Source organism: Euwallacea fornicatus, chromosome 20, assembly GCF_040115645.1.
Source record: "Euwallacea fornicatus isolate EFF26 chromosome 20, ASM4011564v1, whole genome shotgun sequence".
Classification (NCBI taxonomy): Eukaryota; Metazoa; Arthropoda; class Insecta; order Coleoptera; family Curculionidae; genus Euwallacea; species Euwallacea fornicatus.
In genome coordinates this window covers 2,767,256-2,781,948 of record NC_089560.1, presented here as the reverse complement: position 1 = coordinate 2,781,948, position 14,693 = coordinate 2,767,256, and the positions used below count along the sequence as shown (strand labels likewise).

The 14,693-nt window shown below is 39.0% G+C and overlaps 1 protein-coding gene across 1 annotated transcript in view; it reads left to right on the top strand.

Annotated features, from left to right (window-relative positions):
- The first annotated feature begins 739 nt into the window (after window positions 1-739).
- bchs (WD repeat and FYVE domain containing 3 bchs) overlaps window positions 740-14,693 on the top strand; it is a 23,505-nt gene continuing 9,551 nt past the window's right edge. The window contains exons 1-31 of the mRNA XM_066293857.1: window positions 740-891; window positions 1,220-1,440; window positions 1,499-1,744; window positions 1,817-1,975; window positions 4,122-4,314; window positions 4,372-4,558; window positions 4,735-5,523; window positions 5,578-5,761; window positions 5,813-6,132; window positions 6,186-6,333; window positions 6,433-6,570; window positions 6,618-6,859; window positions 7,515-7,786; window positions 8,018-8,236; window positions 8,507-8,820; window positions 8,873-9,083; window positions 9,138-9,257; window positions 9,596-9,881; window positions 9,932-10,160; window positions 10,215-10,387; window positions 10,766-10,948; window positions 11,153-11,606; window positions 11,907-12,091; window positions 12,360-12,549; window positions 12,617-12,815; window positions 12,869-13,031; window positions 13,079-13,272; window positions 13,327-13,541; window positions 13,731-13,960; window positions 14,023-14,216; window positions 14,268-14,571. Of these exons, the coding sequence (XP_066149954.1) occupies window positions 1,237-1,440; window positions 1,499-1,744; window positions 1,817-1,975; window positions 4,122-4,314; window positions 4,372-4,558; window positions 4,735-5,523; window positions 5,578-5,761; window positions 5,813-6,132; window positions 6,186-6,333; window positions 6,433-6,570; window positions 6,618-6,859; window positions 7,515-7,786; window positions 8,018-8,236; window positions 8,507-8,820; window positions 8,873-9,083; window positions 9,138-9,257; window positions 9,596-9,881; window positions 9,932-10,160; window positions 10,215-10,387; window positions 10,766-10,948; window positions 11,153-11,606; window positions 11,907-12,091; window positions 12,360-12,549; window positions 12,617-12,815; window positions 12,869-13,031; window positions 13,079-13,272; window positions 13,327-13,541; window positions 13,731-13,960; window positions 14,023-14,216; window positions 14,268-14,571 (7,145 nt within the window). The 5' untranslated portion in view covers window positions 740-891; window positions 1,220-1,236. The remainder of the gene's footprint in view (window positions 892-1,219; window positions 1,441-1,498; window positions 1,745-1,816; window positions 1,976-4,121; window positions 4,315-4,371; window positions 4,559-4,734; window positions 5,524-5,577; window positions 5,762-5,812; window positions 6,133-6,185; window positions 6,334-6,432; window positions 6,571-6,617; window positions 6,860-7,514; window positions 7,787-8,017; window positions 8,237-8,506; window positions 8,821-8,872; window positions 9,084-9,137; window positions 9,258-9,595; window positions 9,882-9,931; window positions 10,161-10,214; window positions 10,388-10,765; window positions 10,949-11,152; window positions 11,607-11,906; window positions 12,092-12,359; window positions 12,550-12,616; window positions 12,816-12,868; window positions 13,032-13,078; window positions 13,273-13,326; window positions 13,542-13,730; window positions 13,961-14,022; window positions 14,217-14,267; window positions 14,572-14,693) is intronic.

Sequence of the window (14,693 nt, the reverse complement as noted above, 5' to 3'; positions counted from 1 at the left end):
ATGCTGGATCCTATGGCTACTGCGGAACCAAATCTCATTGAAATTGAAACAAATCAATTCTTACTCTTTTTTTAACACAATTTTGTCGTTTACATCACTAATTTCTCAGTCACTCAACATTCATACAAGTCTGTAAATGAAATTGACGCCATAGATAAACTCTTCCTGTTATAATTCGGAAAGTTCGGAAAGTTGAAACGTTTCAACTTAAGAGCAGTTTATAAAAAAATTTAAGAGGATCAGTTCAGCTATCCATCAGTTTATCATGAAGGGCCATCTGGTGAACAACGTTTTAACGTTTGCTTTATTAGATTAGGTTCCATTAAAGATTTTTACAAACGTCAAATGAAGGTAAGTATTCTTTTACAGATCTCTACTTATATGATCTGTAAGTATATCAATGTTAGTGCATTGGTCAACAGATGGTGCCATAAACTCGTCCTATTAAACTGGTAAACAAATTACGATTTAAACTTTATAATCGTTGATTAACATATATGTATTAATCATTTATATTCTACTTCTGTAGATTTACAAAGTAATTATTAATATTATCAATGTAACCATACCATTATACATAACTTGCTTGTTATGCGTATGAATATGACAACCTTGGAACGGTGTTGCTCTCTTCGTCACTCTCACTATCAGTCTGAGAAGGATAGAACAGGTGCGGAAGTTTGGCAAACAGTAGAGATAATTTGTTATTGATTTTTTAAGTCTATCACGGCAACGTCGCTCTCATATGTTTGTAAATGTCAAAATGCTATCCTGCTTTAGGATTTTTTATTTTTGTTGATAAATAATTTGTTACAATTGTGTCTATTAATCTATTTTTCATAATCAAGTATACCTCAAATACCACAAAAATGTATACCCTAAAATTGACCGGTAAGTTGCCGAGGGCTAACCTATTGCCCGACAGAATGCCATACGCAGTAAATATTACCTTAAACAATCAATAAATATATTCTTGTATGTTTTCGTTAAAATGTTAATAAGCGTTAATATTTTGTAACATTATTAGTGGCAATAGGTACTCCTTTGTTAAGAGAATACATTTGCTCAAACTGTAAATTAATACAGATGATTAAACATATTATACCTTTCAATTGGTAACTTGGATTGGTTAGGGATAAGTCCTCTCATTTGACACTTTAAAAAAACATTTTCACTATTCCCTTATAATTTATCAAACAGCTTAACATACTTATTTTAGACTAACCCTTACCCATAATGAATATTATGCGCAAATTGCGTAATGCTGGAGGCTCAACACCAGCCTCCAGCTCAGAAAGTGCTGCAGACTCTTCGACTCACACACAGTTAGGTTTAATGCACCTAAAAAAGTTATTCCTTGAGTACATGCACCACTCTCAGCCACTTACTGAGCAGGAGAAGGATGATAAACTTTACAACATGCTGCCATTATTTTGCAAGGTATTTGACATGTTAAGAATCATCCTAGGTAATAATTTTATGGTTTTGATGATTTCAGGTCTTTGGTGCAAGCCCTAGTGGCGACATGAATGAAAAGTTTTGGGACATTTTAGCATTTTGCCATCAAGTGTCTCTTTTAATGGTTTCAGAGATTCGGAAAAGAGCTTCCAACCAAAGCACTGAGGCTGCAAGCTCAGCTATTGCTACCTTTCTAGAAATTGAAAATTGTGAGGAGTCTAGTAATGGTTGGATGCTCTTGTCTACATTAAATCTGTTAGCTGCAGGAAATGCAACATTAATCCAAGTAGGAAATAGTCATTGTGAAGTTATTTATTGTGTGTAAATTAACCTCCTGATGGTAAAATGTTCTTTTTAGGTAATGTCAGAAGTGTCAGTGCCGTCAACTTTAGTGAAATGCCTCTATATATTTTTTGATTTACCAGAAATTTCAGAAAATGATTCAAATACCAAAGATTGCACTAGCGACTTTACCCCCCATGAACGGAGAATATTGTTACAGAAAATTTTTGTCCAGGTAAATATAAAATTACTAAAGTTGAATACATACTGTGTCACACTTTTACTTCATGGTTTCTTAATGTGTAAACACCAATTTATTCTTTTGAATATTATGCGTTAATGTACTTATATTCACCATTGAAAGTTCTGTGATTACCCTGGAAAATGTCACCTTGGAAATGTCAATTATGTGTTTTACCCACTAATTGAATTGAAGGTACAAAAGCAGATTTGCAGTTTAGTGCTTCATGTATAAGGTTGTGCAGGTTGTGTTTTGCTCTCTTTGACATAGTCTCTTTTGCATCAGTTCTTTCTGTTCTACCAGAAGAACTTTATCAATGCTTGAAATACCTTTTCTAACTCATCCTTCTCCTTATTTGGAAATTTTAAATTGAGAAAAGGTTATTTTGGGGTGGGTTGCTTTTATAAAGATATGTGTTCAATTCTAGAGTTTCCATTTACAAAAATCCATGTCATTCCTCAGTAGATTTTTTCCATGTAGTTTGGTATTTAATCTCTAAATCCATAGGTGTAGAAGTGGTTCACTCAAGAATTATTATTTTTTCAATACAAAAAGGGAAATCATTACAAGAGTACGCGGCACATATCGTCTAAAATTGCTAGCGATTTTTTGTAATGTAGCTGCATTTTCAGTGGTAGGTTTTGTCTACATGCTTTAAAACATAGTCTATTAATCCACAAGTGTAGAAATGGTTATCTCAAGAATTGCTCTTTTTTTCTCTATCCAGGGAGGACAATTATCATATGGGTGGATGTAGCGTCTCGTCTAAAATTGCTCATGATTTCCAGTAAGGAAGCTGAATTTTGAAGTATTAGTTTTTTATGTACTTTAGGATCTTGTCTGTGAATACATAGGCGTCGAAGGCTCTTTCCAGAAGTTCTGTTTTTAAACCAACCAATGAGGACCATTATCTGGCTCATATTAGAAATCATTCAAAGTTTGATTAATGCTAACATATTCGAGGGCAAGGGTACATCAAAATTGACCCTTTCTTTATTTGAATTGACTTCATTTTTTGGGTTTTCACATTGAGGTTTTAGTTATATAGAAATTGGTTTTTTTTTTAAGGTTTGTTAGATATGCATTTGATGAATAAAGAAATATTTGTTTATGCAGACTACTATTATTTTTTTATGGAAATTCTGATTATTTTTGGTTTAAAACTTAAATATCTTTGGCGGAATAGTAAAATCGGGTAAGTTCGCAGACGAGTTCTCGTTCCTTCAAATTCTTGTGTATAGAGCTTATATTTAGGTGCTTAAGCGTCGACTCGTTTTTAATGAACGTTCTTTGAAATACATTATGCACTTCTTATCGTTGATGGGATTTTGTGATTCATTGCTTTTTCACGAAAAGTATACAAAGGATTGTTGTAAGGCAACAGGTTTGTGGGTAGAGTGTTCTTCGAAACTGCCTATATCCTTAAAGGGGAGACGAGAGAATTTTTTTGATTGCTTAGAAATATTCCTAATTTTCTAAGTGACCTATTTATGAATTAATAGGGATTGAGATTTGGCTATGTAATCAATATGTTGCTTCAATATAAAGATCTTGATTCCATTGACTTATGTTTTTTTTCTTGAACTTACTACTCAGAGATGTAACTTTACAAAGGATATTTGGGGTTACAAATAGTAAATTCAAAACTTTGGGTATTGGTGTTAACTCGTAGGCTAAGTTGGCCAAGAAGAGGTTGAAACTGCTGTAGAACAGTCGGTTGGTATCTTCTTTCAACCGGACGTTATTGAATACGCTTATGAGGAGGTGGTAATACACGGATGTTCAATAATGGAGTTATAGTTCAACTAGAATCCTAGCTGTATTTGCTTTGCTGACCTTTTGGCTTATATACCAGTCATGGCAGATTTCAAGGTCTTGTTGATGTTTTGAGATTTTCATTTGGTTGGCTTAAATATTATCAGGGCGTCTGTTGAAGAATAATAAATACTCTAGATTTTTACGAAAAATACTGGACAAAGTCATACTCTGCTTGTAGAATGAAAATATCCCAATTCTTTTTTAATTTAAACGATTTAAAATTAAAATTGCTTGAACAGTGAAAGTTAATTTGGTTTTATTTATAATACTAGCACGTAAAACCCGTAAAGTTTAAGGAAACATAAATTTCCATTTTCTCCAGCTTTTGGTTCGCTTATGCAGTCATCGGATAGCTGCAGAAGAACTGGCAAAAAAGGACGATTTAACTCTATTATTTTCTGCGATTACATCCAGTTGCCCTTCATATAACATCATGTGGCGGAAAAGTGCTGCCGAAGTATTGATGACTTTATCCAGGCATGGATTGACACCACCAGTAGTTGGATATATACATAGTGAGATGTTAAAAGCTATCTTGAATTCAATATTGAATGTTTTTTTTTTACCACCAGATAAATCCTGTGTGGCGCTGTGCATAGACAATATGAAAAAAGTACCTGAACTAGCACCCCTTGAACTAGTCGAAATGTTTGTTACGGTTTTCTGTTTCCTAAAAGACTCTAGTGATGTGTCTGCGACATTGTTGGATGATTTCCGTCAGTCACAGGGTTACGTTTTCCTGTCCGAGTTCCTACTCAAGTAAGTGCTTTAAATGGTGCAGGTATAGGAAAGGCAACCATTACATGGCATACCTACGATTTCCTTTCCAAATATATGTCCTTTTAACGAATCCTAGATTTACAAACAAAAATTCCATGTCTGGTTGTTCAATTCCTGACGTAATTGGCTTCCACTTATGCATTTGCTCTTCTTAGATTAGAAACTGAGAAAGCAGCTGAGGCTCAAGAGTCGGTGAGGAATCTAGTGTTGATGGTCACCTCATTATGCATGTGCGGTTACATAGAACTGAAATCTTCCCAGGCGTCGACAGGCTCACTATTCCAAATGCCTGGATTTATTTTACCTCAGCCTTCAGGTAGAGGTACAAGTATCAGGAACATACAGGCATTTCAAGTCCTCCAAAGTACTTTTTTGAAATCGAATTCAACATTGATTTGTTCCACTATTTTGGACGCCATTTCTAGCATTTACCATTCAGACAATGCCAATTATTTTATATTGGAGAATCAGAATACATTGAGCCAATTCACCGAAAAAATCCATCACAAACCCGCGGAGGTGCAACGCAAGCTCTTCGAGTTGATGGAGTTTTTAGTGTTCACTTTAAATTTTGTTCCCTGCAAAGAACTGATATCAATGTCGCTGTTTCTGAAGTCGCACAGTTTAAATCACATAGAATGCAGCATATCGTGCATGAAGACGCTTTTAAATATTTTGAAACACAACGCTATTTTTAAAGACGTTTATCGAGAAGTGGGACTTTTGGAGGTGATCGTGACCTTATTGAGTCGTTACGCGAGTTTCCTGGAAAACAAGAAGCTAAACGCGGGTAAAGGAATGCCTCCCGGCCAAGAAAAATTGGGGGGATTGGTGGTTGAAGGCATAATTTTGCTTTTAAATGGTAATATTTCCAATACAACTGTTTTGAGAGAATGTGGGGGGGCAAAATGTGTTCATGGCCTTGTACAGTATTTTGATAGCAGGTACGATCATACCAAAGTTGGAAGGTTCACATATTATAACAACTTTGGCCTTAGGTTCGCATCATTAGGAATTATCAAGGAATTAATTTTAAGTAGTGGCGGAGACGACGACATGAGCCAATTGCTAAATACGTTACATTCCGCTTCTCGCGATGATTTGGATTTAAAAATTGATATCCTCGACTCCTTAAAGTTGTGCTTAAAAGAATCTCATCGGACGAGGACCGTTTTCAGAAAGGTTTTACACTTTCTCATTTCAAAAAGCTGATGCTTAATGGAATTATTTTAGACCAACGGTTTCGTTTACGTCACAAGTGTCTTGGTAGCCTTGGAGGGACGTCTAGGCAAACTAGAAAATAACCCCCAAGTTTTCCAACTTTTATCCTTGGTATTTCAAACCATCTGCATAGCCATGAGGTTCGAACCGGCCAATGCAAAGTTCTTTTTCTACGAAGTTTGTCGGACTAGTCTGTGCGATACCTTGAAATTGTTGGGCTGTTTTTCGACCGAGAAGGTGGATAAAATCAGCGAGAGTGATTTTGAGCCACCTGCCAATGACCATCATGACCTGTTCCACAATCTGTTTGTGGGCCCTGTGATTAACTTCGAGTGAGTTTTCGGAATTAGCGAGGGTGTTGGATATTTTGGTGGGTTGTTTTCAGAGTTCCTCCAGGAATTTCACCGGCCTTAGCGTACACAACCGTGGTGTATCGGCTAATGTACGACTTAGCTTTGGATTTGTATGACAGAGCGAATATGAGTACTGCCATGTATGTGATAAAGTCGCCACCATTGTCTAGGGAGCAAAGTGTAAGTAAGGTTCCGGTATTCACTTATATGAAGCAAAATAACTAATAAATAGAATATTTCTAATGTGTAGTGATTTCCAATTCCTAATTATCGTTCTAGAACGATAATGGCAACGGAACATTAAAAAACAAAAAAGCGAACGTGAACAGCCTAAATTTCAGCCCTCCTTCTCCAGAGCCCGTTATCGTCCATCCTGGAGTGATAATCTGCATGTTTCAACTACTGCCGTGCATACAGGTCTCTTGGAATAATGTCTATACAAATATTTTTGACAATAATTTTAGGACAGAGACTTTGAGACTCATTTGAGTCTGCAGCTGTACGTTGCTGAAGTGATCAAGTCGCTGGTGCGCAGCGAAAGGAACCAGCAAGTTATGTGCGACAAGGGCTTCGTTAGCTCCATTTTGGAGGTTGGCTCGGCTCCACTCCAAAATGAATCTCATCCGTTGCATGGCCATATGCAGTATATGCTGGAGAGATTGGCAGCCCAAGCTTTAGAATCCATCGATCTCAGGACTTTTCTGAGGTTTGCAACCATTGCGCCAGATCAACTTTGTGCCAAAAAAAACGCAATTATCTCCTAGAATTTAACAGTATAATGCGTTTTGTCCATGGCTCTATTAGAAAAATATAATAATTTACAGCTGCTTACAACCATGTTAAGGCCGGTTAACCCCTACAGCGCAACAAATGTCATCGAGCGTCAATGATAAGTTCATCGATCATGAGTCGATTAGTAATAAACACGAAATGCCTTCGACTACCTCAGGAAAATAAGTCTCCTTTTCGATTAGGCTTAATACAATTCCTATATAAAAATAGACCACCTGAGTGTTTAATAGACCTTAAATTTCATGTTTCAGTAGATCTTGAGTTTGAACGTATATCCACGTATTACGTGTGCCGCAAGTCCACGAGCCGGGTCTGATACTAAACGTGGATTAAATAGTCCCCTTTACAATAAAAACTATTTGAGCTGAAATCCGAGCAAAAGACCTAATACTCAATCGGTTAGAAGTTCTAATCAAGATGAATTATGCGTAAATTAGTGAACGCTTAGAAGTAAATCACCACATCAAAAAATGCCTTGATCTCCTTTCCGAGTTCCGCTACATTTATTCAGCATATTATTAATGTTCTATTCGGTGGAAATAAGCAACAATATTGGTCTTCATTCACAGGTTTGGTAATCCCCTATGTTGCCTTCCTTTGGGTTCAACAGAGCCAGGAGGAGGACCAGTACCACTTACACGTGTCAAAACCATCGTGTCCATGACAACTCCCAAGGATTTTCGAGCTCAGGCCTCCTACACTTCTCCTCCTTTCGTGGAATTCGACATGTCAGCGGAGGGCTTCGGTTGCCTGTATCTGCCAAGTATTGCCCCCCAATCCTTGTTAACCCCTAGTGTGGTTTCGGGGCTGGAGAGTACAATCTCAGGAGGGATTGGCTCGGGTTAGCCCGACTTTAAACTGCTAGAACTTATGAACGCATAGAGAAAAATTTGCACTTTTCTGCGATCTAATTCTCAATTAGGAGACGCTTAAACGATACTCTAACTCACAAATTTTATTTAACTGATTTTGTGTCTCTTGCCGTTTTTGAGATGGCCGTCCTTAGAGACGAATTTTTTTTATGCGTTTTAAAGTTTGTTAGGCATTGGACAAACTAGAAATTTATCGTTAGGTGATCGATTATTTCCTCCCCAAACTGGACTGAGCTATTCTACTTGGATTTGTGTGGATAAGTTTTCAGACCCGAGAAGCGATCCACATTCTGTCCATTTGTTGACTGTGGTGAGGAATTATAATGGAGGTAAAGAAGACGTCGTTTGCCTGAGTGTGGTGTTGTCAACCAGAGATAAGGCAATTATTGTGTCAACTAGGGAGACTCGAGTTCCAAATAGTAAGTATCTCCCCTTTAGCGCTCCCCCCTTTTTTCAATGAAATAAAACGGTGATTGGTTTAAGACAGACATTGAGAGAAATCTTAAATAAAAAGCCGAAAAACGTATATTCTCTAATGATTGGGGCATTAGACTGAAAAAAAAATGATCAGAATCCAAGGGATCTAGAGAAATTTGATAATAAAATTGGGGTGAATTTTGAGGGCTCCTAAGTATCAGAAGTCATGTTTGAAATCATAATTTCTGGAGAATCATTCTTAGACCTTGTAGGAGACTGGGAGCCGGAGGGTACAGGCGAATACAGTGCCCGCGTTTGGTACCCGGACTTGTTGAAGGAAGCTCAATGGCACCACATAGCCGTGGTTCTAAACAGGGCTGTACTTAAAAACTCATCATTGGCTCTCTATATCGATGGCCTGCAAGTGCATTCCCAGAAAATGCACTATATTTCTCAGAATCCTGGGGGCCCGACTACTAATTTAAACGGTCTCACCTCAGTTTACGGGTACATTGGCACACCTCCGGCTTGGAGAAGGTTTTCGAGATTGTGCTGGAAACAGGGACCTTGCCATCTCTTTGAGGAGGTTTGTTTTAGTTCTTGGTGAACATCTAAAGCATACTCATCGTTAAATTCAGGTTTTGCCTCCAACGACAGTGGCTCAAATGTATCAATTGGGTCCGCATTACATGGGCTCGTTTCTGGCCCCTGGTAATATGTCCACCGTGGAACCGATGCAGTTGGTGTCGGAGGAGAAAGTGGTTTTTGGCCTTAATGCCAAAGCAGTGTCCCATTTAACTCTTAATAAGATCCGGAAAGTTTATAGTAGGGCTGATAACAAGTCAATTGGTATGTTTATCGTGATTTCGAGGGAAGCTATTGGAGTTATATGGAACATTACAGCCAAACAACTGGGTATGTCAAGCCATGAAAGTGCTACACCCATCAGGATTCTTCACAACTCAGTTGGACATCTTGCTGGATCCTCAAGGACTTTAGGGGGAATTGTAATTGGGTATTTAGGTGAGTGAAGTTAAAGGTTTACTTTCTACTCTTTGGGGTCAAATTTTTATCTATTTGGGGTGTTTTAGAAAAATAATTTGGTCCTGTTTGTAGGACGATATGCTCATTTAGTAAATAGGTCGTAATCCCTAATAGTCCGTGGTGTGTGTAACACTTGGAGGTAATCAAAAAAAGTAGTAAAACGCTTTGATATGAACCAGGGGGTGCAAATAAACCGCAAATGCACACTCTCATTAAAACATTACTGATTTTATATGAAATTGAATCATTTTCCCATATCTACATATTTCAATTGAGGAATATGTACTTGTTTAAACAAATTGTTGAAACTTTCTTAGGTGTTCGAGTCTTCTGTCCGAGACCCGTGGCAATCACCATCGACACTATCGGGGGCTGTTCGGTGCTTCTCGGGCTCATAGCGATGGCCCAAGACCAAGAGAGCCTGTACGCAGGCGTTAAGGCACTAGTTTGCGTAGCGCGAAGCAATAAAGTTGCTCAAGCTGAAATGGACAGGCGCAGGAGCTATCAGACTCTAGCAATGCTGTTGCGCCGCAAAAGACACTTGCTCAATTCTCATATTTTGCACTTGGCTTTTGGACTTGTTGGAACCGTCGACAGCGGAAGGTTCGGAAGTTAATACACCAGAGAAGTTAAGTCTGAACATGCACTTTAAGGGAATCATCGGCAATACCAAACAGGACGGCTTTTCAAGATCTTCTCTGTGACTTCGAAATATGGCATGAAGCTCCAGGAGATCTACTGCGCTCCCATCTTGAACACTTGTACGAACTGGTCTATGAATCTAGTGAGAAAAAACACAACACGTGGGTTATGAGAGATCTATGCGTGGTGGAAAAATTGCTGCATATCACTCCTGATGTCAAACACACTGCTACTAGACAAGTATGTTCTTGTCAATCCCCGTGAATGCGTTTCAAGAAGTATCTTCGTGTTTAGGTTCTTTTTTCGCTATTGACTACCCTCTTAGGTTCTCAACCGAGATCAAACGATTTGTTGCTTTTTGGACAATTTATAGCTTCAACTTTGCCACGAAGTGGCACTATGAATGAAAAGAACATTGTGTTGCGGGAAGGCGAGCCCGAATGTGAAGTGATACTGTTGAGAAATAGGTAAGTAATAAGTATAGTCTAGGTAGGAGCAACTGTTTTCAAGCAATAAGGTACCAGAAAATCGGTTTTTCATAAAAGTCGTGAGAAATGGAACGGATATCTCTCGAACCCACATAAAACTTACGTGGTGTTAAATCTGGCCAACGAACCAGCTTTCGATACTCTCAACTGATTTGTGCGACAAAGTAACTACGCACGCTTGTCGAAAACATTCATGGCGCAATCGGTTAATACCACCATATCTCTTATAGTTTTCAAGACTCCAATATTGAGGGTTGAGTTTGCACCACCATGTATTTCCAATGAAATTTTTGTCTAAGTGTGATTGTCTACGTGGAAATGATAACATAGACTTCTCAACCATTTGATTATTTACAGGTGCCTGACTGTCCTGCATTCGCTCGTTTTCTCAAGTCGAAATCAAGTAGGGGAAGAGATTACTAAAATCTTGGGCTTCGATTGGCTTATTTCTTTCATGCAACCCAACGTCCATTCTACCAGCGTCCTGTGGGCGCTCAGAATACTCGTGGCGGCATGTTCTAGTCCGTTCTTGATTTGCCGGTAAGAATTTATACTTCATGTAGTTATTCGATCAAAACGCAAAAATTGCTTCCTTAGTTCGAGAAATAAAGTGACAATTTTCATAATTTAAACCGCTAATTTTCGCTTTTAATCACTATGTTAACTGGATGCATCTTTTCAACTAAAAAGAAATTCCATTTTCAATTCGTCTTTCAACTAATTTACAATTACAACCCTTCCTAGTTTCCGTGAAGGTACCAGCAATGGAGGATGGTTAAAGCACTCCGAACAGGTCACTCACAACAAAATGGCAGTGGTCCTAGGCTGCCCTCCCCACTCCCCATCTGTGGGAGGAGAACATAAAACTGATGTCCTGCACATCCCTGGATTTCAGTATTTATCCTGGCTTCTTCCTTCTCACCTCGATATTCCTGAAATCTACTTTCTCTTGACGGCCTTGATGATGGGCCAACCGGCAAAGCTCCTGCCCGCGGACACTAAATTCGATTTGGACACCGTATGGGGGTTCTTGTGGGGGAGTTCTTTAAATAGTCAGCCGATTAATAGCGTGGTACCAAGAATCACATTGTGTGCGGAAGCAGTAGTGGTTCTTTTAGGAATGATGCGCGCTTTGATTCACAGTGATCCGGACAGTTTACCGGAGTGGTTGAAGGACCATACGATTTCGATTGTTCAGGTAAGATCAAGCTATTTCCTCATAAGGATGACGTTAGAGATGAACGAAAGGGCCCTTTTCCTTGCAAATTTCCCTTTTGGAAATTTATTACTTCTTATTCATTGCACCTGCTTCTGCGGAAGCTCCAAATTCTAACTTTAAACTATTTCTTGCAGAAAATTAATTTTTTATTCGCTGTTATTTGCTGTTGAGATTTGACTTTCCACACTAGAAAAATTGTTATTTTCTGGCAAATGTACGGGCTTTCTATTTATTAGAGAGACGCTTTAGAATACTGATTTCAGAGTCAAATATTTTCAGGTTTTATTCCAACTCTACCATAATATGCCCGAATTCATGCCTATCTTCATGTCTTCAGAAGTTCTTAGTGCTTTAGCCAGCACTTTATTCCCGCTCCCATCTCAATTGTCAGAAGAAAGTGCCGAAAGCAGCGGTTTATCCACCCCTGCTGGCGACGAGACCGGGGATATAATGATTGTTTCTAGGTAAAGTACAAGACCCTAGGACGAAGGGAATGAAACTAGTAGCAATTCTAAGAATCTGAATTTCCAAATCGTTAATGGGAGATACAAAGAATATCTAATTAGATGTATCTCACACATATACAGCGCAAAAGAGGCTCTTATTAATAACAGAGTCCGACGATAATAAGGTCTTTATTTTCAGTAGATCCAGGAGTTCACTTCTAATAAACTGAAATCATTTCTATTCGGCGAAAAGTGTTGCCACTATAAAACTAAATTTATTTATTAGATCCCCCACTGAAGACGAACCACTAACCAGCCACCCTGCCAGACAGTTCGTCATAGATTTTGTTAGAGTTATAGTGGTCGATTCGCTAAGTTTGGCTACTACAGGCAAGACTTCTCCAGTCATAGATTTGGTCTTGGACGCATATCCTTCGAATTCCAGCAACGCCCAACAAGTTGCTTACCAAACTGAGGTAATCATGTGCTTAATCATATGGGGCTTTAACATCAATCTCATGTAAATGTTTTTTTCTTGAAAAGATCTTAATTACATTAATGGAACATCTGCTGGCGGCTGATATGCTTGTGGGCGACCAGGCGGCCATCCCCATCGTACCATTGGCAAACGCCCACATTCAACATGTGGCCCCCAATGTGTTTTACTTGAGCGCCCGAATAGTGGATAAAATGTGGCAGGGATCTTTGCACAGAGATCCACATGAAGTGTTTGATTTTATAGGTATGTTTATACCTCAATTTTTGCCGATACACATTAAAGATTTGGTTTTAAAGTAAAACTTATTGGACAAGCAAAACGGCGAACTGGAAATTTGTCTCTGGAAGGGCTTCATCATTGCCTGAACCGCACAATTTTGTTCTTGCTGTCAAGAAATACTGATTCCATTGCAGACCAAATGTCGGTTCTGGAAGCGTTGCATAAGCTGACCACCAACAGGTCGGTTATTGCACTTTCCTTTACGCTAGGGTAATTAATTATTCTAGGTTGATTGTGTTTGGAGCTGGAAATCATGAGTTGGACTTTATCGGTTGTCTCACCTACTGTCTTCTGCAACTCACCGCAGACATGCGCATCGCTTTGGAGACGACCACTACCAGCTCGGTACCAAGAACCACATGGCACGTTAATCCTGGTCAAGATTTAGAGTCGCGTGACGAACTTTTGAATGCACATCAAGGTTTCAGCTTTTCAGTTTATTTAATATTAAATTATGATACGGTTGGCTCATTAGGGCGAAATCTAATGGCGACCGCCGCGACTCGAGTTTGGGAGGAATTGTACGTGTGCAAAAAGCCAGCCATTGAAGAAGTTTTCAAAGTGACTCTGCCCCCTCCAAATTTAAATGCGAAAGCCCCGGACTTAGTTGCGGTTCGGGAACAAATATACGAAGCTGCTGTGAAGTTGTGGCTTAATTACATTGAGTCAGAGAGGAAGGCTGCATATAAGGTACTAAGTAAACCATTAGAAAAGTGTGTTTATGCACCAAATTAATATTTTCGATGTACACTACATGATTAAATTGTCTCAGTTACAGTTCGGGACACCGTGTATATCAAAGTAAAAATGAGTTTTTCGAAGAATTGATTATCATTAACTCATTTACATAGGAAGAGTAATGGTGTTGTGGCATTTCAGGTACCCTGGGAATTGCATAACCAGCTGCAATCGAAAATCCACAAAGTAACCGGGGGATTAACCCGCTTGGCCAGTCGTACTAAAGTGCGCAAAGAGGAGACCGCTAGAATACGCGTTAACATTAAAAATAAACAAGCGATGGATTGGATGATAAATCACGTGGGAATCATCTGCGAACTGGTCGAAATGAGGCGGCAACAGCATCAAAATACCACGCAACACACGCAAAGGTATTATTATCAGTCCTATGTAGAGACGCAAAGGCGGGTTCGAGAAGGGACTTTATTTGCAGATATGTCCATCAAGAATGGCTTCAGACTGAAAATGAACTAACAAGGGAACGTGGCCTGTGGGGCCCTATGGAGCCGTGCAACTTGGCGAAATGGATGCTCGATATGACCGAGGGTCCTCATAGAATGCGAAAGAAGACTATGAAAAATGATTTATTCTATATTCACTACCCTTATCGTTTAGAGCACGAGAAAGGTTTTTAATATTAACTTTGCATCAAGAGCTTTTTCTGAGTTGTTAATTTAGGTCTCTTGAAGTACAAGGTTGCCACAAGTTACCATAGCAAAGAATATTTTCAAGCCGTCCAACAAAGGCAGCACCACGGTGTTAGCGGAATGACGTTAGAGCTCCCTGAACGTACTGACAGTATATCCGAGGAATTGTCCCCTATGCCATATGCAGCATTGCCCCATTTAACTAGGCTCACTTCGGATCCCGAAGACTTGCAAGAGGAAGTCGACAATGAGGAGGAACAGCCCACTCCTCCCCCAGATAATCAAACGTTATTGAGGCTGTTGGAGCACAACGAGAAGATTTCTTATATGTTCAGGTAGGTTCAGGGAGAAAATTGTGCTTTTTAAGGATTGGCAAATTGGTTTGTCTGCCTGTGGCACCGTGTAACATTACAAAGGTGTTCAAAAATCTGGTTGCCATCGTGAAAATAATTCAATG